The following is a 22,008-nucleotide window of genomic DNA, read 5'->3' as shown; positions in this document are numbered from 1 at the left end:
CAATTAGTACACAGTAATTAGTGAATGCTATCCAATGTGCAATTTGCACACAGTAATTACTGCATGCTGTTAAGTGTGCAGTTAGAACATAGTAATTAGTGCACGCTGTCCAGTGTGCAGTTAGTGCACAGTAATTAGTGGACTGCGCACTGTCCAATGTGCAGTTTGCGCACAGTAATTGGTGCATGCTGTCCAATGTGCAGTCAATGCACAGTAATTAGTGAGCATGGACCAGTGTGTAGTTAGTGCACAGTAATTAGTGTGCGCTCTCGAATGTACAGTTTGCGCATAGTAACTGGTGTACGCTGTCCAATGTACAGTTAGTGAACAGTAATCACTGAGCATGGTCCAGTGTGCAGTTAGTGAACAGTAATTAGTGTGTGCTCTCGAATGTACAGTTTGCGCACAGTAGTTGGTGTATGTTGTCCAATGTGCAGTTTATGCACAGTAACTAGTGCACACTGTCGACTGTGCAGTTAGCACATAGTATTAATTAGTGCATGCTGTCCAAGAATTTCTTAAGTTCCGAGATACTTTCTATCAACAAATCAAAGGTGTGGGCAGGCATTGGTGCCAGGTAATGAAAGGTAGCCAAGGAATACATTAAGGGTCCTGTTTATTAAGTTGCGCTAGCGTTTTTAGTGTGTGCTAAAATTAGCATGCGCTAAATGTTAGAGTCGCCCATATGTTCCTATGGCTGACTTACCATTTAGCACATCCTAATGATTAGCGTACACTACAAATGTTAACTTGCCTTTAACACTGATTAGTAAACAGGGCCCTAAGTTAGTTCAATAAGAAGGTCTCGTCTTCTATTAATAGATTTATTTTGTTTGTTCACCTATATTTCTGTGCATACAGTAATCACACTACTTTCTGCTTCCAAAAAAGGACTTTGAAAAAAAGTTAGCATTAGAAGCGAAAATACATAGTACACATTTATTTTAGATACATTAAAAGCAGGAAGCCGGCTAAAGAATCGGCTGGGCCGCTGAACGAAAATGGTGTTAAAGGGGCGATCAGGGAAGACCGAGCCGTAGCGGACAAATTAAATGAATTCTTTGCTTCGGTCTTCACCGAGGAGGATTTGGGAGGGACACCGGTGCCGGAAAGCATATTTGAAGCAGGCGAGTCGAAGAAACTAAATGAATTCTCTGTAAACTTGGAGGATGTAATGGGTCAGTTCTGCAAACAAAAGAGTAGTAAATCACCAGGACCTGATGGTATTCATCCCAGAGTATTAATAGAACTGAAAAATGAACTTGTAGAGCTACTGTTAGTAATATGCAATCTATCCCTAAAATCGAGTGTGGTACCGGAAGACTGGAGGGTAGCCAATGTTATGCCAATTTTTAAAAAAAGGTTCCAGAGGAGATCCGGGAAATTATAGACCGGTGAGTCTGACGTTGGTACCAGGCAAAATGGTAGAGGCTATTATCAAGAATAAAATTACAGAGCACGTACAAAAACATGGGCTGATGAGACAAAGTCAGCATGGATTTAGTGAAGGGAAGTCTTGCCTTACCAATCTACTGCATTTTTTTGAGGGGGTGAACAAACATGTGGACAATGGGGAGCTGGTGGATATTGTGTATCTGGATTTTCAAAAGGCGTTTGACAAAGTGCCTCATGAAAGACTCCTGAGGAAACTAGAGAGTCATGGGACTGGAGGTAGGGTATTACTATGGATTAAGAGCTGGTTGAAAGATAGGAAGCAAAGAGTAGGGTTGAATGGTCAGTATTCTCAGTAGAGAAGGGTAGTTAGTGGGGTCCCGCAGAGGTCTGTGCTGGGACCGCTGCTTTTTAACATATTTATAAATGGCCTAGAGATGGGAGTAACTAGTGAGGTAATTAAATTTGCAGATGACACAAAATTATTCAGGGTCGTCAAGTCACAGGAGGAGTGTGAAAGATTACAGGAGGACTTCGTGAGACTGGGGGAAGATGAAGTTCAATGCTGACAAGTGCAAAGTGATGCATGTGGGTAAGAGGAACCTGAATTACAGCTATGTCATGCAAGGTTCCGCGTTAGGAGTTACGGACATAGAAAGGGATCTGGGAGTCATCGTTGATAAGACGTTAAAAACTTCTGCTCAGTGTGCTGCAGCGGCGGCTAAGAAAGCGCACAGAATGTTGAGTATTATTAGGAAAGGGATGGAAAACAGACATGAGGATGTTATAATGCTGTTGTATCGCTCCATGGTGCGACCGCACCTCGAATACTGTGTCCAATTCTGGTCGCCGCATCTCAAAAAAGATATAAAGGAATTAGAAAAGGTGCAGAGAAGGGCGACGAAAATGATAAAGGGAATGGAACGACTTCCCTATGAGGAAAGGCTGAGAAGGTTAGGGCTCTTCAGCTTGGATAAAAGGCAGCTGAGGGGTGATATGATAGAAGTCTACAAGATAATGAGCGGAGTACAGCGGACAGATGTGAAGCGTTTGTTTACACTTTCAAACAACAACAAAACCAGGGGACACAAGATGAAGCTAGAATATGGTAGATTTAAAACAAATAAGAGAAAGTTATTCTTTACTCAGCGTGTAGTTAGACTCTGGAACTCGTTGCCGGAGAATGTAGTTACAGCAGCTGGCCTTACGGAATTTAAAGGGGGTTTGGACAGATTCCTGAGGGAAAGTCCATTGAACATTATTACATTTTTTTTTTTTTGGGGGGGGGGGGGGGAGGTTGCCGGGTTCTTGAAGCCTGAATTGGCCGCTGTAGGAGACGGGATGCTGGGCTTGATGGACCCTTGGTCTTTTCCCAGTATGGCGGTGTTTATGTACTTACGTGCATTATATCAGTGATTCTCAACCCAATCATTGGGAGACATGTTGCAGTTGGGGTTTCAGGACACTTACAATGAATATGTATTAAATAATTTCCCTAAAACGGAGGTAGAGCATGCAAATCAATCTCATGCATATTTATTGTTGATATCCTGAAACCCCTGGTGGATCCTGAGGACTGGATTAACAACTAATGAGTAATTGATTAATACTGACGATTTGCTGTTAGTTTATATGTTGTTTATTTTACGGTTGTACACTTGCCTTGGGCGCCACTAGCGTTGAAAGGAAATTTTAAAATGTTTTTTTTTAATGTATTAAAATTTAAAATATTATAAAATATGCACTAGCTTACACTCAACAAAATCAGATTGTCATCACTACAAGGTAAGAGTAAAAGACCAATGTATGTACTACCATCGAGAAAACAGTTAAGAAAGGACATTTTCAAAAAAACGTTAATTATGACGAGAATCCAATGTAAAAAAAACTGTGAATAAGGATGCTACGTCAGTGAAACAATGAAAAATTTAGAACAAGAATAAACTTTCACGGACATAACATGACACTTTATAGAGAAGCATGGAGTGATGCCTCGGTAGGTCAGCATTTCCTAAAAGAACATCACTCCATTAACAGCCTCACAAAGGGAATTAAGTTTTTGAAATTAAGATGACTGAACTCTTTGAAACAAACACAAATATACCTAACAAGGGGAGTCTTTTACTAAGCCATGGTAGCTTTTTTAGCTTGTGGTAGAAATCAGCTGGCAGTGAACGCCGAGATGCCCTCTTGGCGTTTACCGCCAGCTGATTTCTACCATGGCTTAGTAAAAGACCCTCAAGGACTTAGGCCTTCTCATCTGTTGGAACTAGAAAGGTTGACTGTCTCTGCCACTCCTGTCCTGTACAACTCATCTCCCTTCCTTTACTAAAGACACGTGCAGACATCCTTCTGACACCTGGCTCTGCATGGATTAAACCAGGGGTTCTCAACCCTGTCAGGCTTTCAGCATACCCACAATGAATATGCATGAGTTAGATTTGCATACAAAGGAGGCACTGTATGCAAATTTATCTCATGCATATTCATTGTGGGTATCCTGAAAACCTGAATGGCTAGGTGTGTCCCAAGAACTGGGATGAGAAGCACTGGTTTAAACCCGATGCAACTGACCTGATGAAGGGAGTATAACTCTCGAAAGAATGTCACAGACATACTGAATTAGTCCAATAAAACAATCTCACAACTTGTTTGTTGACCCTTATTTCTACACATTTAATCTTGGCCAAAGAGAGGCCAAGAAATGGCTGAGAAGTTCTCGTTTTATGTGCATCAGAGCTGCCAAGTTACCCAGTTCCTGGAGACAGACTTTTTGGCCAGCCATGATTGTGAATGGCTATCCCAAAGCACTATGGGATTTATAGTTCCCGATTCTACCCATTGAAATCAGTGGTGCAGGTCCCATAATGCATCAGGTTTGTCAGAATTCCAGGACTGGCTTAAAATCTCCCTCCATGAGATGGGCAACTTAGCAGGTCTGATGCATACTTGTAAGGCCTGAATAGTGTTCTGAAGAGGACCCGGTACAGCAGACCTCCTCAACCCAGTCCTCAGGGCACACCCAGCTATTTGATTTTTCAAAATATTCCCAATGAATGAGAGAGAGATTTGCATATCAAGGAGGCAGTGCATGCAAATCTATGCAATGTCCAATATATGTAAATCTACCTCATGCATATTCATTGTAGTAATCCTGAAAATCTAACTCCAGGAGTGAGTTGAAAAGCATTGCCCTAAGCAAACCTTCAGCCTTGTTTCCCCTCAATTAATTTTTATGCCTACAGGCTCTTCTCTCTCTACGATACAACTAAATAAACCCAATAATTATGATAACCTCACTAACCACTACTTCTAGAGGTCATCTAAGAACACATAAAAATATCAGAATAAGTACTGACAGTTCTTTGAGTTTTTGTGGCTGTCAAGAGCTTTTCTTCTGCTTTTCCTGCAGCTGCTCTCTGCTGTCCATCCAGACCTGCCACCCTAGGCAACCTCCTAGTCTGTCTACCAGTTAAGCTTTCCCTGAGTTACAACCTTGCTTCTTGGTGCAATGAAAGTGCTATCCATCACCAGAAAACTGCAGCAGTAACCATTCAGATCCTGATATGATGGAACGGAGTCAGAAATATGAAATGACGACTCTTTTGAAAGATCAGATTCCTTCTCTAGAGCGTGGGAAGTATCTAGCGGTAGTGATGGTGTTATTTTATTGTGTAAAGATTCACTGAAGTTTGTGAACCATAATGTAACCTCAGTTGCTGGCACTGAGGGAGGAATTATTTCTGTTTTCTTCAGTTCTACATGTGTTATTATGTTACTGCTCTACTGGAGTCTTAACGAGAGATTTTACATGTTTAATTGATATTATTTTAGAGATGAAAATTAACCCAGTTAATACCGTGATATTAGCTGATCTTAATCTTCACATATATGAAGTTTTAGCCAATTCTTATATTGCTGATTTTTTGGTCACTTTGGAGTCTTTAGGTTGGAACAGATTGCTAACCAGCCCACTCCTTTTAGATTTAATATCTGTTGATAATAATTTGTCACTAATGCTTTTATTCAAAAAAACTACATCAGTGCCATGGACAGATCATTTGTTGATTTTTGTTCAAAGTGAAACGTAGTTTTGAGTAATGGTAAAAAACATAGGCCTAGTTTTGAACTGGAGTGGAGGAGTGGCCTAGTGGTTAGGGTGGTGGACTTTGGTCCTGAGGAACTGAGTTCAATTCCCACTTCAAGCACAGGCAGCTCCTTGTGACTCTGGGCAAGTCAACCCTCCATTGCCCCATGTAAGCTGCATTGAGCCTGCCATGAGTGGGAAAGCGCAGGATACAAATGTAACAAAAATAAAATAGATACTATTGGAGATTCTACATGGAATGTTGCCACTATTGGAGATTCTACATGGAATGTTGCTATTCCACTAGCAACATTCCATGTAGAAGGCTGCGCAGGCTTCTGTTTCTCTGTGAGTCTGACGTCCTGCACGTACGTGCAGGACGTCAGACTCGCAGAAGCCTGCGCGGCCACATTGGTGATCTGCAAGGGCCGACTTCTACATGGAATGTTGCTAGTGGAATAGCAACATTCCATGTAGAATCTCCAATAGTGGCAACATTCCATGTAGAATCTCAAATAGTAGCAACAGTGGAGGAGTGGCCTAGTGGTTAGGGTGGTGGACTTTGGTCCTGAGGAACTGAGTTCGATTCCCACTTCAGGCACAGGCAGCTCCTTGTGACTCTGGGCAAGTCACTTAACCCTCCATTGCCCCATGTTAGCCGCATTGAGCCTGCCATGAGTGGGAAAGCGCAGGGTACAAATGTAACATTTAAAAAAAAAAACCTCTTGAACCTACTATGTTTGAAAAATTAGGAGAAATTTCTGATTTAGATGTTGTACATGCTGTTGCTCGAGGCATAATACTTTATTGACTACCTTGGAACTGGTAGCCCCAAAGGAATTAGTAGTATGTAGATGAAAGACTGTAGCACCTTGGTTCAATTCTGATTTAAGACATAGAAAATGCTCTTTGCGTAGAGCTGAATGAGAGAGGAAAAATATCCATGTTTACCTAACCTTGAAAATTATAATTTGCTTAAGCAACAATATAGTTCTTCTCGTCTTTTAGCGAAAAAAGACTTTTACAATACACATATTGAGAAGCCTTCTTCGCAATCTAGAGAACGTTTTGCTACAGTGGCAAAGCTGACAGATGCAAAAAAAAAAAAATTAATAAAAATCCCGATAGTCAACTTTTTTCTCAAATCCTGGCAGAAGGTTTTCTTCACAAGGTTGAGAGTTTAACCCCTGAATTTCAATTGTTGAATTTTCCTTTAGAACTTGAGTGTCCCTTAGAGGCTAATGAATGATGGAGTACATTTCATGAATTAAGCTTTGATCAAATTAAAACAAATTTGAGTAGAGTCAAGAGCTCACTTTGTGTGTTTGATGTTTGCCATCTATCTATACTGAAAGGGTAAAAATTGATTTCTGTTAAAACTATTCACTCGATTGTAAACAAATCCTTGACCGAAGGAGTGATGCTAGAATCATTAAAGACATCTGTAAGACCTCTGTTAAAGAGTCTCTCATTAGATGCTGGAGTGATTAGTAATTATTGGCCGATATCAAACTTACCTGTTATAGCAAAGGTCATTGAAAAGAGTGTTCATGATCAATTGACTGAATTTCTTGATAGTCATCAAGTTTTAGACAAATAGTTTGGTTACTGTACAGATCACGGCATTGAAATATAATTATTGTCTTTGTTGGATACAATTTGTGCCAGATTCAATAAGGGATCTTGTTTTCTTTTGGTGTCATTAGATATTTCTGTTGCTTTTGATACCATCAACCATGAGATTCTGCTCTGCCAGTTAAAGTCGATCAAGACAGATGGTATTGTTTTTAAGTGGTTTGTTTCGTATTTGTTAATGAGACAATTTTGTGTGATACAGGGACAAGAGCACTCATTGCTTATGAATGTTTCCTCAGGTGTTCTGCAGGGTCAGCTTTATCAGCAACCTTGCTCAATATTTTTCTTACACCTTTGTGTATTTTGATTAGTACATTGAGCTTAGATTATCAAATTTACGCTGATGACATTCAGTTTCTTTTAAGAGCAGGAGAGCTTTTTACTAAGATTTTGTATATGTTCAAATTGTCTTTAAGTATGATTAAACAATGGATGATGAGTAATCATCTTAACAGGGCCGATATTCAGACCAAGGGAAGCAGCCTGGCTAACTACCATGGTTGGCGGTGAGACTTGATATTCAATGCCAGGCCATTTCCGATGACTGAAATTGAATATCCGGTTTATTTTTGGCCAGTTTAAACTTAACCAGCCAAGTTTAAACTGGTCAAAGATAGGCCTGTGTCCAGATACAGTAGGCCCTCCTTCTGAGACAACATTTCAGTAGCCCAATTTGGCCACCAAATGTAGCCGGCAATGTGCTGAATATTAGCAGATAACCAATTATATCATATAATATAACCGATTATCTGCTAAGCGTTGACTGCGAATATTCAGCAGGAGATAACTGGCTATCTCTTGCTGAATATTCGCAGATAGCTGGTTAAGTGCTATTTAACCGGCCAGGAGTCGTTCCTGGCTGGTTAAATAGCACTGATTATTGGGGGGGAATATGAGTAAGACTCAGATTATGATGTTAGCTACTCATTCAATTCCATCTTTCCCTAAGACTTGAATGATTGATGGAATGGAAACACCTTTTGTTCAGAAAAAAAGCATTAGGCGTGATTACTGATTCATAAGGTAAAAATCAACCACAGATTGATCCTCTTCACTTCAAAAAAAAAAAATGAGAATACTCAAAACATACAAGTGAATCAAAAAACAAGCACTCACACTTTTTTTGCAAAAATAAAGGAGGGAAAAGACCTCATACCTCTGCGACAAATAACACCATAAAAACGGACCGCTGAATCGGCGGCTACACTTGCACACAGCAATTATCAATTCAACATTATCAATGCAAGAACAGATACATAATACTATGAAAAAGATTTGTTTTCAAATTAAGAGTGATCAAACTTCTGAAGCATCTTTTGACTGACTATAATTTTAGAATAGTAGTTCAGAATGTTTGTTAGTCCCCATTTTGATTATTGTAATAGTTTATTAATAGGCGTTTCTAAGTGCTCCTTAAAATTGTTGGAAATTGCACAGAATGCTACTGCATAGTTAACTAACGGATATTCGAGAACTACTACTACTACTACTTATCATTTCTAAAGCGCTACTAGACGTATGCAGCGCTGTACACTTGAAGAGAACATATTGCAGAGCTGGTGGTGGGAGGCGGGGCTGGTGGTTGGGAGGCAGGGATAATGCTGGGCAGACTTATACGGTCTGTGCCAGAGCTGGTGGTGGGAGGCGGGGCTGATGGATGGGAGGCGGGGATAGTGCTGGGCAGACTTATACGGTCTGTGCCAGAGCCGGTGGTGGGAGGCGGGGCTGGTGGATGGGAGGCGGGGATAGTGCTGGGCAGACTTATACGGTCTGTGCCAGAGCCGGTGGTGGGAGGCGGGGCTGGTGGATGGGAGGCGGGGATAGTGCTGGGCAGACTTATACGGTCTGTGCCAGAGCCGGTGGTGGGAGGCGGGGCTGGTGGATGGGAGGCGGGGATAGTGCTGGGCAGACTTATACGGTCTATGCCAGAGCCAGTGGTGAGAGGCAGGGCTGGTGGATGGGAGGCGGGGATAGTGCTGGGTAGACTTATACGGTCTGTGCCAGAGCCGGTGGTGGGAGGCGGGGCTAGTGGATGGGAGGCGGGGATAGTGCTGGGCAGACTTATACGGTCTGTGCCAGAGCCAGTGGTGGGAGGCGGGGCTGGTGGATGGGAGGCGGGGATAGTGCTGGGTAGACTTATACGGTCTGTGCCAGAGCCGGTGGTGGGAGGCGGGGCTGGTGGATGGGAGGCGGGGATAGTGCTGGGCAGACTTATACGGTCTATGCCAGAGCCGGTGGTGGGACGCGGGGCTGGTGGATGGGAGGCGGGGATAGTGCTGGGCAGACTTATACGGTCTGTGCCAGAGCCGGTGGTGGGAGGTGGGGCTGATGGATGGGAGGCGGGGATAGTGCTGGGCAGACTTATACGGTCTGTGCCAGAGCCGGTGGTGGGAGGCGGGGCTGGTGGATGGGAGGCGGGGATAGTGCTGGGCAGACTTATACGGTCTGTGCCAGAGCCGGTGGTGGGAGGCGGGGCTGGTGGATGGGAGGCGGGGATAGTGCTGGGCAGACTTATACGGTCTGTGCCAGAGCCGGTGGTGGGAGGCGGGGCTGGTGGATGGGAGGCGGGGATAGTGCTGGGCAGACTTATACGGTCTATGCCAGAGCCGGTGGTGGGAGGCGGGGCTGGTGGATGGGAGGCGGGATAGTGCTGGGCAGACTTATACGGTCTGTGCCAGAGCCGGTGGTGGGAGGTGGGGCTGATGGATGGGAGGCGGGGATAGTGCTGGGCAGACTTATACGGTCTGTGCCAGAGCCGGTGGTGGGAGGCGGGGCTGGTGGATGGGAGGCGGGGATAGTGCTGGGCAGACTTATACGGTCTGTGCCAGAGCCGGTGGTGGGAGGCGGGGCTGGTGGATGGGAGGCGGGGATAGTGCTGGGCAGACTTATACGGTCTGTGCCAGAGCCGGTGGTGGGAGGCGGGGCTGGTGGATGGGAGGCGGGGATAGTGCTGGGCAGACTTATACGGTCTATGCCAGAGCCGGTGGTGGGAGGCGGGGCTGGTGGATGGGAGGCAGGGATAGTGCTGGGTAGACTTATACGGTCTGTGCCAGAGCCGGTGGTGGGAGGCGGGGCTAGTGGATGGGAGGCGGGGATAGTGCTGGGCAGACTTATACGGTCTGTGCCAGAGCCAGTGGTGGGAGGCGGGGCTGGTGGATGGGAGGCGGGGATAGTGCTGGGCAGACTTATACAGTCCGTGCCCTGAAGAGGACAGGTACAAATCAAGGTAGGGTATACACAAAAAGTAGCACATATGAGTTTATCTTGTTGGGCAGACTGGATGGACCGTGCAGGTCTTTTTCTGCCGTCATCTACTATGTTACTATGTATTGCTCCTGTTTTGACTGCATTGCACTGTTTGTCAATCAAGTATCAGATTCGCTACAAGATTTTATTGTTGGTGTTTAATGTCTTGATTAATAAAATTTCATCAGTAGTATCATCTACACTGCATTTCACCAACCTTCACGGTCTTTACAATCAGCAGCTTCCAATTTGCTGGATGTACCATCTTTTCATATGGTACCTCTTGAGGAGAACAGAATATCTATATTTTTGTGTTGCAGGACATAAAATGTGGAATGATTTAACAGCAAAGATTTGGCCTCTGAGAGACCTGAAAGAATTTAAAGTTGCATTAAAAACCTTTTTGTTTGATCAGGCCTTTAATCTGAATATGGAGGAGTGGCCTAGTGGTTAGAGTAGTGGACTTTGGTCCTGGGGAACTGGGTTCAATTCCCACTTCAGGCACAGGCAGCTCCTTGTGACTCTGGGCAAGTCACTTAACCCTCCATTGCCCCATGTAAGCCGCATTGAGCCTGCCATGAGTGGGAAAGCACAGGGTACAAATGTAACAAAAATAAAATAGATAGTATTGGAGATTCTACATGGAATGTTGCTACTATTGGAGATTCTACATGGAATGTTGCTATTCCACTAGCAACATTCCATGTAGAAGCCTGCGCGGCCACATTGGTGATCTGCAAGGGCCAACTTCTACATGGAATGTTGCTAGTGGAATAGCAACATTCCATGTAGAATCTCAAATAGTAGCAACAGTGGAGGAGTGACCTAGTGGTTAGGGTGGTGGACTTTGGTCCTGAGGAACTGAGTTGGATTCCCACTTCAGGCACAGGCAGCTCCTTGTGACTCCATTGCCCCATGTAAGCCGCATTGAGCCTGCCATGAGTGGGAAAGCACGGGGTACAAATGTAACAAATAAATTATGAGTTTGATAAACAGACTTCATCATGTTTTAAATTAAAGTGATACCTGGACTTTTCTCTTTTTTATTTATTGCAATTCGTTTGTATGTTTTTAAACTGTGTATGTTGATTTGTAATCCACCTAGAATTGTAAAGATAATGTGTAATAGAAATTTTGAAAAGAAAAGAAATTAATAATTAATAAATAAATAGTCACACTGGAGATAGGATTAATACTGAGACAGCAAAGATCTCAGTCAGTGTCTTCAGGTAATGAAGCCTGCCAGTAAAGCGAAGGTACTTACCTGTAGCAGGTGTTCCGAGGACAGCAGGCCTTATATTCTCACAAGTCAGTAACGTGGCACTGCATTGCCCAGTCTGCAGCGTCTAACAAGCTCAAAATAGATCTTTGTAGAGCATGAGACATGCTTTACTGCTCATGCGTAAGTGCCATCCCACCTCCCACGTCTCCCACAGTTAGATACTACATCAAAAATAAAAATGTAAATAGGAGACAACTCCAAAGGGAGGTGGACGGGCTTATGAGAACACTAGTAAAAAAGGCCCGTTTCCGAAACCAATGAAACGGGCGCTAGCATGTGGCTTTTTTTGTGTGTGTGTGTATGTGTCACAGAGTTATTTTGTGTGTGTGTGTGTGAGTGTGTGAGGGTGCGGTGTGTGTGCAGGTTGTTGATGTGTGTCTTTTTTTGTTTTGTTTTTTGCTTGGGGGTTGGGGGATGTGCTGTGCTGTCCTTGGTCGCTGTTTGCTGCTGGCTGGGTCGCGGGTAATCCTTCCAGCTGGGCCGCAGCTTGTCCTGTTCGCCCACGTCCCAGATGGTGACGGGCACGTTGTTTTCCGGCTCCTCTGACTCCATGTCAAGCGATCCCAAATATAGTCTGTGCTATAGGCCCTCTGGCACTCTTCAGTACTGGCATTAGGCATTTAAAAATTTCTCCCCCCCCCCCCCCGGTCTATTTTTGCACATACCCACAGCAGGAATATTCTTCTCTCGTTCCAGCGGTGGTTCTGTGCTCTCCGTGCTGCTCAGATAATGAGCCATTCTGCTGGGGAATGCTCCTCCCTTATTGTCACGTAGTTTCCTCTGATTGGTCCGTCTTATGTTGCCTAGTGTTGCCTGGGAACGGTGTTGTGATGGTCCTTTGTGTTTCAGAATGTTGAGGGTGTTTTTTCTGATTGGTCCGTCATGCGAGGGCGGGGCAGAGAGACATGGTCAGTGTTGTGGCTTCACCACCATGAATCCATGAACCCTTCAGGGAGTGACTGAGTGACTTCAGAACGTTGTCTTCAGAACGTTGAGGGCGAGTTTTATTATAGTAGATAAGGTCTGCAGCAGTGGCGTAGCTACGTGGGGCCTGAGGGGGCCGGGGCCCCCGCAGATTCACCCCAGGACCCCCCTCCCGGCGAACCCGCCCCCGCCGCCGCCTACCTTTACTTTTGCTGGCGGGGGATTCCACTCCCCGCCAGCCGACGTCTTCTCAGTCCTTCCTGCTCTTCAATTTGTTTGCTGACGTCCTGCACGTAATTGTATGTGCAGGACGTCAGACTCAGAGAACAGTTCTGTTCTCTGAGTCTGACGTCCTGCACGTACAACGTGCAGGACGTCAGCAAACAAATTGAAGAGCGGGAAGCGACTAAGAAGAAGACGTCGGCTGGCGGGGAGTGGGATCCCCCGCCAGCAAAAGTAAAGGTAGGCTGCAGCGGCGGCGGGGTCGCGGTGGGAGGGGGGCGGCAATTTCGGCGGTGGGGGGGCGGCGCAGGGGGGAGGGCTAAAATGTGCCCCCTCCCCCCGGGCTCTGGACCCCTCACCCACGGAAGGCTGGCTACGCCCCTGGTCTGCAGTACAGGTAAGTACATTTGCTTTCTCCGAGAACAAGCAAGTCTATTTATTCTCACAAGTGGGGAATCCATAGCATCCAGGCTCACTACAAATAACAATCACTGGACAACGGTCCTCGCAAGGACATAACTCAGATTAAACTATATACGAACTGAGTGAGAGTGCAGCCTGGAACAGAATAAAACAGGCCTAGTGGGGTGGAGTTGGATTCCAGACCCCAAACAGATTCTGCAACACTGCCTGAACCGACTATCGTGCCGGGTATCCTTCTTAAGGCAGTAATGAGATGTGAATGTGTGGACTGAAGACCATGTTGCAGCCTTGAAAATATCTTCAACAGAGGCTGACCGCAAGTGAGCTACCAACGCAGCCACAGCTCTGATATTATGAGTCGTGACGTGACCCTCTAGGGTCAGCCCAGCCTGGGCATAAGTGAAAGGAATGCAATCTACCAATTAGAAACTGTGCGTTTCCCGATGGCAACCCCCACCCTGTTGAGATCAAAAGGAACAAAAAGCTGGGCAGACTGTCAATGGGGCCTTGTCTGCTCCATGTAATAGGCCAATGCTCGCTTGCAGTCCAAGGTGTGCAAGGCGCTCTCCCCAGGATGGGCATGAGTTCAGGGAAAGAATGTTGGCAAGACAACTGACTGGTTCAGATGGAACTCTGACACGACCTTCGGCAGGAACTTAGGGTGCGTGCAGAGGACTACTCTGTTGTGATGAAACTTAGTATAAGGTGCATCAACTACTAAAGAACAACAAAGAGAGTCCAATTCTCCCGCAAAAACACACACAAAGAAACAACAAGTCAAGCGGAAGATATTCAGAAGGACCAGACTGAAGTCACAGATGTTAACAGTCAAAAATGATGATTTATTAAGACCCCTTAATAAATCATCATTTTTATTTATTTATTTTTGTTACATTTGTACCCCGCGCTTTCCCACTCATGGCAGGCTCAATGCGGCAGGCAATAGAGGGTTAAGTGACTTGCCCAGAGTCACAATATGCTGCCTGTGCAGGGAATCGAACTCAGTTCCTCAGTTCCCCAGGACCAAGGTCCACCACCCTAACCACTAGGCCACTCCTCCTCCTGTGACTTCAGTCTGGTCCTTCTGAATATCTTCCGCTTGACTTGTTGCATCAACTACTAAGCCCTGAAGCTCAGAAACTATGAGCTGAAGTAACAGCCACCAAGAAAATGACCTTCCCAGGTCAAATACTTCAGATGGAAGGAAGTCAGAGGCTCGAAAGGAGCTTTCATCAGCTGGGTAAGAACGACGTTGAGGTCCCATGACTCAGGCGGAGGTCTGACAGGGAACTTTGACAAAGCAAACCTCGCATGAAGTGAACAACTAGAGGGCTGTCCAGAGATGGGCTTACCTTCTACACGGTGATAAGCACTAATTGCACTGAGGTGAACCCTTACGGAGTTGGTCTTAGACCAGACTCAGAAAGATGCAGAAGGTATTCACGCAGGGTCTGTGTAGGGCAGGAAATAGGATCTAGGGCCTTGCCCTCACACCAGACGGCAAACCTCCAACAAAGAGGGAACCAGATCTGATGTGGCCAGTAAGGTGCAATTAAGATCATGGTCCCGTGGTCTTGCTTGAGTTTCAGCAAAGTCTTCCCCACAAGAGGGATGGGAGGATATGCATACAGAAGACCCATCCTCCAATGCAGAAGGAAAGCATCCGATGCCACTCTGTTGTGAGCCTGAAAACTGGAACAGAACTGAGGGACTTTGTGATTCAGGTGAGTGGCATAGAGATCCACCGAGGGGGTGCCCCATGCTCGTTAGATCTCACGGGCAACACCAATGCTGAGAGATCACTTGTGCAATTGCATAACTGTACTCAGTCTGTCAGCCAGACTGTTGTTTTTGCCCACTAGATAAGTGGCTCGAAGGAACATGCCGTGCTGGCAAGCCCAGCACCACACGCGGACGGCCTCCTGACACCGAGGGCGTGATCTGGAGCCCCCTTGTTTGTTGGTGTAATACACTGCAACCTGGTTGTCTGTTTTAATGAGTACAATTTGGTGAGACAGCCGATCTCTGAAAGCCATAAGAGTGTTCCAAGGAGACTGATCTGAAGACCTGTTTCCTGGACTGACCAGGGGCTCCGTGAGTGTGAAGCCCATCTACATGAGCTCCCCAACCTAGGAGTGATGCATCCATTGTCAGCACCTTTTGAGGCTGAGGAATTTGGAATGGGAGTCCCGGAGTCAAACTGGATCAAATGGTCCACCAGAACAGAGAGTGAACAAGATCTTGAACACTTGGATGACATCTTCTAGACTTCCCGTGGCTTGGTACCACTGGAAGGCTAGGGTCCATTGGGCTGATCTCATGTGAAGGCGTGTCATGTGTCACAAACTGTGAAAGCCACGTGGCCCAGCAACCTCAATGTCTGTCGAGCTGTGCTGCAGAGAGGCTTGAACCTGAGAAGCCAGAGCAGCCACAGTGTCCGCTCTTGGTTCTGGAAGGAAGGCTCAAACCTTCTGTGTATCAAGCAGTGCTAAAATGAACTCCAATCGCTGGACAGGTTGAAGATGGGACTTGGGGTAGTTTATAATGAACCCTAGTAGCTCTAACACCCGAATAGTCCTCCGCATGGACTCCAGAGCACCATCCTCCAACGTACTCTTCACCAGTCAATCGTCAAGATAAGGTAACACATGCACCCCCAGCCTGCATAGCGATGCTACAACTACTGCTAGGCATTTGGTAAAGACGCTGGGTGCTGACGAAAGGCCAAAAGGCAACACGCAGTACTGGAAGTGGTGCGTTCCCTGCAGAAACTGAAGATGCTACCGGTGGGCTGGAACAACTTCCTCCCAAAAGAGTCCAAGGTTCTAGCTTCTCTACCTGGGGGCACCAAGGCATAGTCCATAGTACTCTTGGCCCTGTACACTTGAAAATGAAGAGACAGTCCCTGCTCGACAGAGCTTACAATCTAATTAGGACAGACAAACAGGACAAATAAGCGATAAGAACAAATAGTAGCAAGATTCCATGCAGAATCCCAAAGAATAGCAAGATTCCGTAATCCCATAGTAGCAAGACTCTGTGTGGAATCCCAAAGAGTAGCAAGATTCTGGAATCCCAAAGACTACTACTTATCATTTCTATAGCGCTACTAGACGTACGCAGCGCTGTACACTTGAAAATGAAGAGACAGTCCCTGCTCGACAGAGCTTACAATCTAATTAGGACAGACAAACAGGACAAATAAGCGATAAGAACAAATAGTAGCAAGATTCCATGCAGAATCCCAAAGAATAGCAAGATTCCGTAATCCCATAGTAGCAAGACTCTGTGTGGAATCCCAAAGAGTAGCAAGATTCTGGAATCCCAAAGACTACTACTTATCATTTCTATAGCGCTACTAGACGTACGCAGCGCTGTACACTTGAACATGAAGAGACAGTCCCTGCTCGACAGAGCTTACAATCTAATTAGGCCTGACAAACAGGACAAACAAGAGATAAGGGAATATTAAGGTGAAGATGACAAAATAAGGGTTCTGAACAAGTGAATAAGGGTTAGGAGTTAAAAGCAGCATCAAAAAGGTGGGCTATCACCAGCATTGCGTTTGTATTTCCCTTAGATCATTGTTAGCAACAATTAAATGCTACATAGGGTTTTTTCCCACCTTTGTTCAGCTGAAAACTGTAGTGTTCAGTGTGTCACACTGGTGAATATTGTCTGTCAGGTGTGTCACAACAGAAAAAAGATTCAGAACTACAGTCCTAGAGGTATGGCTTCCAGAACTAGACACACTTGAGGTTTCACCAATGTTGCACGAGAGAGGCCTCATCACCTCCTTTTTCATCCACTGCTTATGTCTCTCCCTACACACCCCATATATGCTCGTTCTGGCCAACCTCCTGCTTCTGGAAGCAACAGCAAGTTATCTGTTATGGGACATCGAGAAACCAGCAGCTTCAGAAAGGTCAAGCGGAGGAAACTGGAAAGAAAAGGTATTGATAGCCAGTGGTGAGAAATGAGAAGGAAAGGGAAAGTGATGGGGAAGGGACAGGAGAGAGCGAAAGGCAAGGGAGAAGGAAAAATTCAGGGAAACAATAACAGAGGACCTGAACGGTCCATCCAGTCTACCCACAGCGGTGGCCAGAGCCACACCCGCCACTCCGTGCAGGCTGCATACCTACATGATCAAATACTGATTGCATCAGGTACTTCGACACGAATGAACCTTAACGCACCCCCTCTTTATTTCTCTTTCCGAAAATGAATTCTCCATACTTGACTGCTTAATCTACTCTACCACCTATGATCTGTAATGCAATACCAATTTGTACTTCTCATGCCGGGAATGGCGATCGCCATCACGGAACATTGTAAGCCACATTGAGCCTGCAAATAGGTGGGAAAATGTGGGATACAAATGCAATAAATAAATAAATACTGGCATCACAAAAATAGGGCAGTCAGCAATTTGCCACAAATAGGTTTAATAATTTTGTCTGCACCACGGTCATATTCATAAGCAATAATCCAACAATGGTGCAAACTGGTCTCTTGCCTTCCCCCTCAGATACACCCACAGCGTACAATAATATAATAAAAGAGAGATGAAAAGATTCATATCACTAATGGATCTAAGCACTGCAGTGCTCTTACTTGGATCTAGAGGAAGGTAGGTTTAACAGCAGATCTGCAGCTCTGTCGGCTTTTGCTCTGTCAGTGGAACTGCTGCTTCACGGTAGTGGGGGACAGCAAAAGGAACACGGCCTGTGTTCTCAACAGAAGATCCCAGGGCTTCATCATGGCATGTTTCTTTCTGACGGTTCTGCGGCTCATAAATGAAATAAAGTTTCCTCTACTACGTAACAGTTTTGAAAAGCCCCATCACTAGGTGGACACCGTTTTCCTATCCACAGAACCGGTCAATCAGAACTCACTATGGGTACATAAATATTAAAACACACGAGACATTTCTTTGACCCAAGGAGGAATGCTTGAGGCAGGGCTGCCAAGAGGAGGGGCAAAATTCCCCAGGTCTCCAAGGGGGGGGGGGGGGGGGGCCAGCGCCAGGGTCTCTCTCTCCTGCTCCTGAAGGGACCCGGGTGATCGCACCCCGAAGGAGCAGGCGAGAGAAAACTCCGTTGCTAGGCCCCCCCTTGCATTGCCTCCCAAGCAGCTGCTGGGCCCTCAAGCCGCGCATGCTCGGTTTTGAAACCAAGCATGCGCGGCGTGAGAGAAAGCAGCTGCAGGGGCAGGCAATGCGGCTGAGAAAAGAGCAGCGATGGAAAAAGGACCTCAGGATCCAAGGTATTTACAGTTCCGGCGGGCAGGGGGGGCAGCGGCTGCGGAAATCCTGGGTGGGGGGCGGTAAGCGGCAGCGATCCGGGGGGGGGGGGGGGGGGCTGGTTGCGGTGGTCCTGCCCCGGGCCCAGTTCAGTCTCTCAGCGGCCCTGGCTTGAGGTATGAGATGTGTGCACTGCTCCGAGTGGGTGGAGAGACGGCTTTGGCATTGCGACGTCACGCTATTTCCTGTTCATCAAATTGGGAGCCATGCTTACATTGCGTTATAACAGGGTTGAGGAGTAATTGTTTTTCTTTATTTACTACTAGTAAAAAAGGCCCGTTTCTGGAACGAATGAAACGGGTGCTAGCAAGGTTTTCCTGGGAGTGTGTATGTTTGAGAGAGAGAGCCAGAGTGAATGTGCGGGTGTGTGACAGAGTGAGACTGTCTGTGTGACAGTGTATGTGTGAGAATGAGAGTGTGTGACAGGGTCCCCTCCCCTGTTCCTAATGCCCCTCACCCCGTTCCCTCCCCTCCTTTTCCTCCTCCTTCCCACACTTTGGGTTCCTTAAGGCTTTCAAAAGTCTATGTACCCCCCCGTGGCCCTAACGCCCAGTATCCGGATACCCCACCGCTTTCCTCCTCACCCCTCCCCCAAGATGTAATACTTTCACGTCCTTCATTTTTTTCAAAAAGTGTCCTATCTACCCTGTGTACAAATGCCCTGCATTCAGATTGTGTTCATCTCGTAAATTTTCATTTCTTTCATTCATTCAGAACTTGCCCCCCCCTGAACACTTTTGGTTCCTTCAGTCTTTTAAAACTCTCCAATGTACCCTGTGTCTTAATGGCCAGCATTCAGATTGTTTTCCTTTCCGAAATGTTCATGTCTTTCAGTCGTTCAGAACTCCCCTCCTCCCCCCCTTTAACACTTTCGGTTCCTTCAGTCTTTTAAAACTCTCCTATCAACCCTGTGTCCTAATGGCCAGCACTCAGATTGTTTTGCTTTGCCAAGTTGTCTGTCACTGATGTCACTGAGGTCAGTGTGTGCCTGCTTAGCAGACCACTTCCGGCAGGCACGGTCCCAAGCACATCCTGTTGGAGGTGAGAATTATTATATAGGATAGGATTGTTATGCCATTCACAAAATTGTAAATTTTATGTTAAATTATACCTGTTGTACACTGTCTTGGGTGAATCTCTTCATAAAGGCAGATAATAAATCTCAGTAAGCAAATACATTTTTGTTTTGTTTTTGTTCGTTGCATTTGTATCCCACATTTTCCCACCTCTTTGCAGGCTCAATGTGGCTTATGAATAGTGGAAATAAGAATATAAACAATTGGTGTTACAGGATTTTGGGTTACATGGTAAAGAAATAAATAATATGAATGTGATATATGCGTCCTTGTTCTTGATTGTCCTTGCTATTTTCAGATCACAGACGGTAGAACTCTGTCCAGCACAGGCCTTCCTTACCAACTGCTGGAGTTACCGTCTAAGCACCCTTCGCTTCCATTCTCTGTGCATATAGGGATCCTTTGTATTTATCTCACACATTTTTTCATTTCTGTCACTGTTTTTGTCCCTACCACTTTCGAGGGTATTCCAGGCATCCACCACCCTCTCCTTGAAAAAGTACTACTTCCTGATGTTACACCTATGTCAACCACCCTGTAATTATCACGAAGAGGTAATCTCCCTAATCGAAATTAATCTAGAAAATAAGGAGATATCTCCTTATTTTCTAGATTAACCACCCTGTAATCTCAATTCATGTCCTCTAGATTTACTGCTTTCCCCATATCTGGAAAAGATGAAGCAGGAAAGTGAAAGGAATGCCAGAAGAAAAAGGGTGAGAAGCTAAGAATAAGTACATAAGTAATGCCATACTGGGAAAAGACCAAGGGTCCATCGAGCCCAGCATCCTGTCCACGACAGCGGCCAATCCAGGCCAAGGGCACCTGGCAAGCTTCCCAAACGTACAAACATTCTATACAATCAAGCCATTGTGACATCACTAATGAGGTTGGCTCTTATTGGTGGAATGAGCCACTATGACATCACAATAGGTTAAATCACTGCTCTATGTAATAAAAGTGAGCCAAGTAGAGGACATAAGTACATAAGTAATGCCACACTGGGAAAAGACCAAGGGTCCATCGAGCCCAGCATCCTGTCCACGACAGCGGCCAATCCAGGCCAAGGGCACCTGGCAAGCTTCCCAAACGTACAAACATTCTATACAATCAAGCCATTGTGACATCACTAATGAGGTTGGCTCTTATTGGTGGAATGAGCCACTATGACATCACAATAGGTTAAATCACTGCTCTATGTAATAAAAGTGAGCCAAGTAGAGGACATAAGTACATAAGTAATGCCACACTGGGAAAAGACCAAGGGTCCATCGAGCCCAGCATCCTGTCCACGACAGCGGCCAATCCAGGCCAAGGGCACCTGGCAAGCTTCCCAAACGTACAAACATTCTATACATGTTATTCCTGGAATTTTGGATTTTTCCAAGTCCGTTTAGTAGCGGTTTATGGACTTGTCCTTTAGGAAACCGTCCAACCCCTTTTTAAACTCTGCTAAGCTAACCGCCTTCACCACTTTCTCCGGCAACGAATTCCAGAGTTTAATTACACGTTGGGTGAAGAAAAATTTTCTCCGATTTGTTTTAAATTTACTACACTGTAGTTTCATCGCATGCCCCCTAGTCCTAGTATTTTTGGAAAGCGTGAACAGACGCTTCACATCCACCTGTTCCACTCCACTCATTATTTTATATACCTCTATCATGTCTCCCCTCAGCCGTCTCTTCTCCAAGCTGTATAGCCCTAGCCTCCTTAGTCTTTCTTCATAGGAAAACAATGGGGAGGGAGAGAGTCAAGAAAACCGTGGGTGGGGCTCCTTCATGCAACACTGCTTGGGTGCTTGATCATCCCTACAAACTCCCCATTGGCTGCTAGCTCCACTCTGTGGGGAGGGGGGGGGGGGTGGAAGAGGGGTGGGTGGTGGAGGGTTTCTTCTTCTTCAGCTCACCTGAATCTCTCCTGCCCCGCCGTGTCCCAGATCTGCAGCTTGATGCGTTTACCCGGTTTGATCTCCACCAGCCTGGAGAAGAAATCCACCCCCACCGTGGGATCCGACACCGGTACGAAGTATCCCTCGGTGAAGCGGCGGATCAGACACGATTTGCCCACCGTGGAGTCTCCTATCACGATCAGACGGAACTGGTACAACCAGATCGCCTCCATCTTCCAATAAATATATATATATTAAAAAAAAAATAATAATAACAGAATCCAAATCCGTGTTAAGGTCCCTCCCAGCGACGGTCAGGAAAATAGTCAATGAATGAAAGTGCAATAAATGCACCATGCACGTCAGTCTAGTGCACCGAACGTTCAGAAAACGGAGCCCGGGCCACGGCCAAAGCCGCAGTTCTGCAGCGCTGCTCCGATACAGCGGGTGATGGGCATTATGCAGGTTGCAGAGAACAGCCACCTGCAGGGGACGCTGTGCACCGGGCTCCTGCACTGGTGGAGAAAGAAA

The 22,008-nt window shown here is 45.8% G+C and overlaps 1 protein-coding gene across 1 annotated transcript in view; it reads right to left on the bottom strand.

Annotated features, from left to right (window-relative positions):
* The window catches only part of RAB39B (RAB39B, member RAS oncogene family), a 36,399-nt gene extending 14,689 nt beyond the window's left edge, over positions 1–21,710 (bottom strand). Inside the window, exon 1 of the mRNA XM_030209422.1 lies at positions 21,496–21,710. Within this exon, the coding sequence (XP_030065282.1) occupies positions 21,496–21,710 (215 nt within the window). The remainder of the gene's footprint in view (positions 1–21,495) is intronic.
* Positions 21,711–22,008: the final 298 nt, after the last annotated feature.

Source organism: Microcaecilia unicolor, chromosome 7 (genome assembly GCF_901765095.1).
Source record: "Microcaecilia unicolor chromosome 7, aMicUni1.1, whole genome shotgun sequence".
NCBI classification, from domain to species: Eukaryota; Metazoa; Chordata; class Amphibia; order Gymnophiona; family Siphonopidae; genus Microcaecilia; species Microcaecilia unicolor.
Note: the sequence above shows the minus strand (reverse complement) of the source record. Positions and strands in the feature narration are given on the sequence as shown.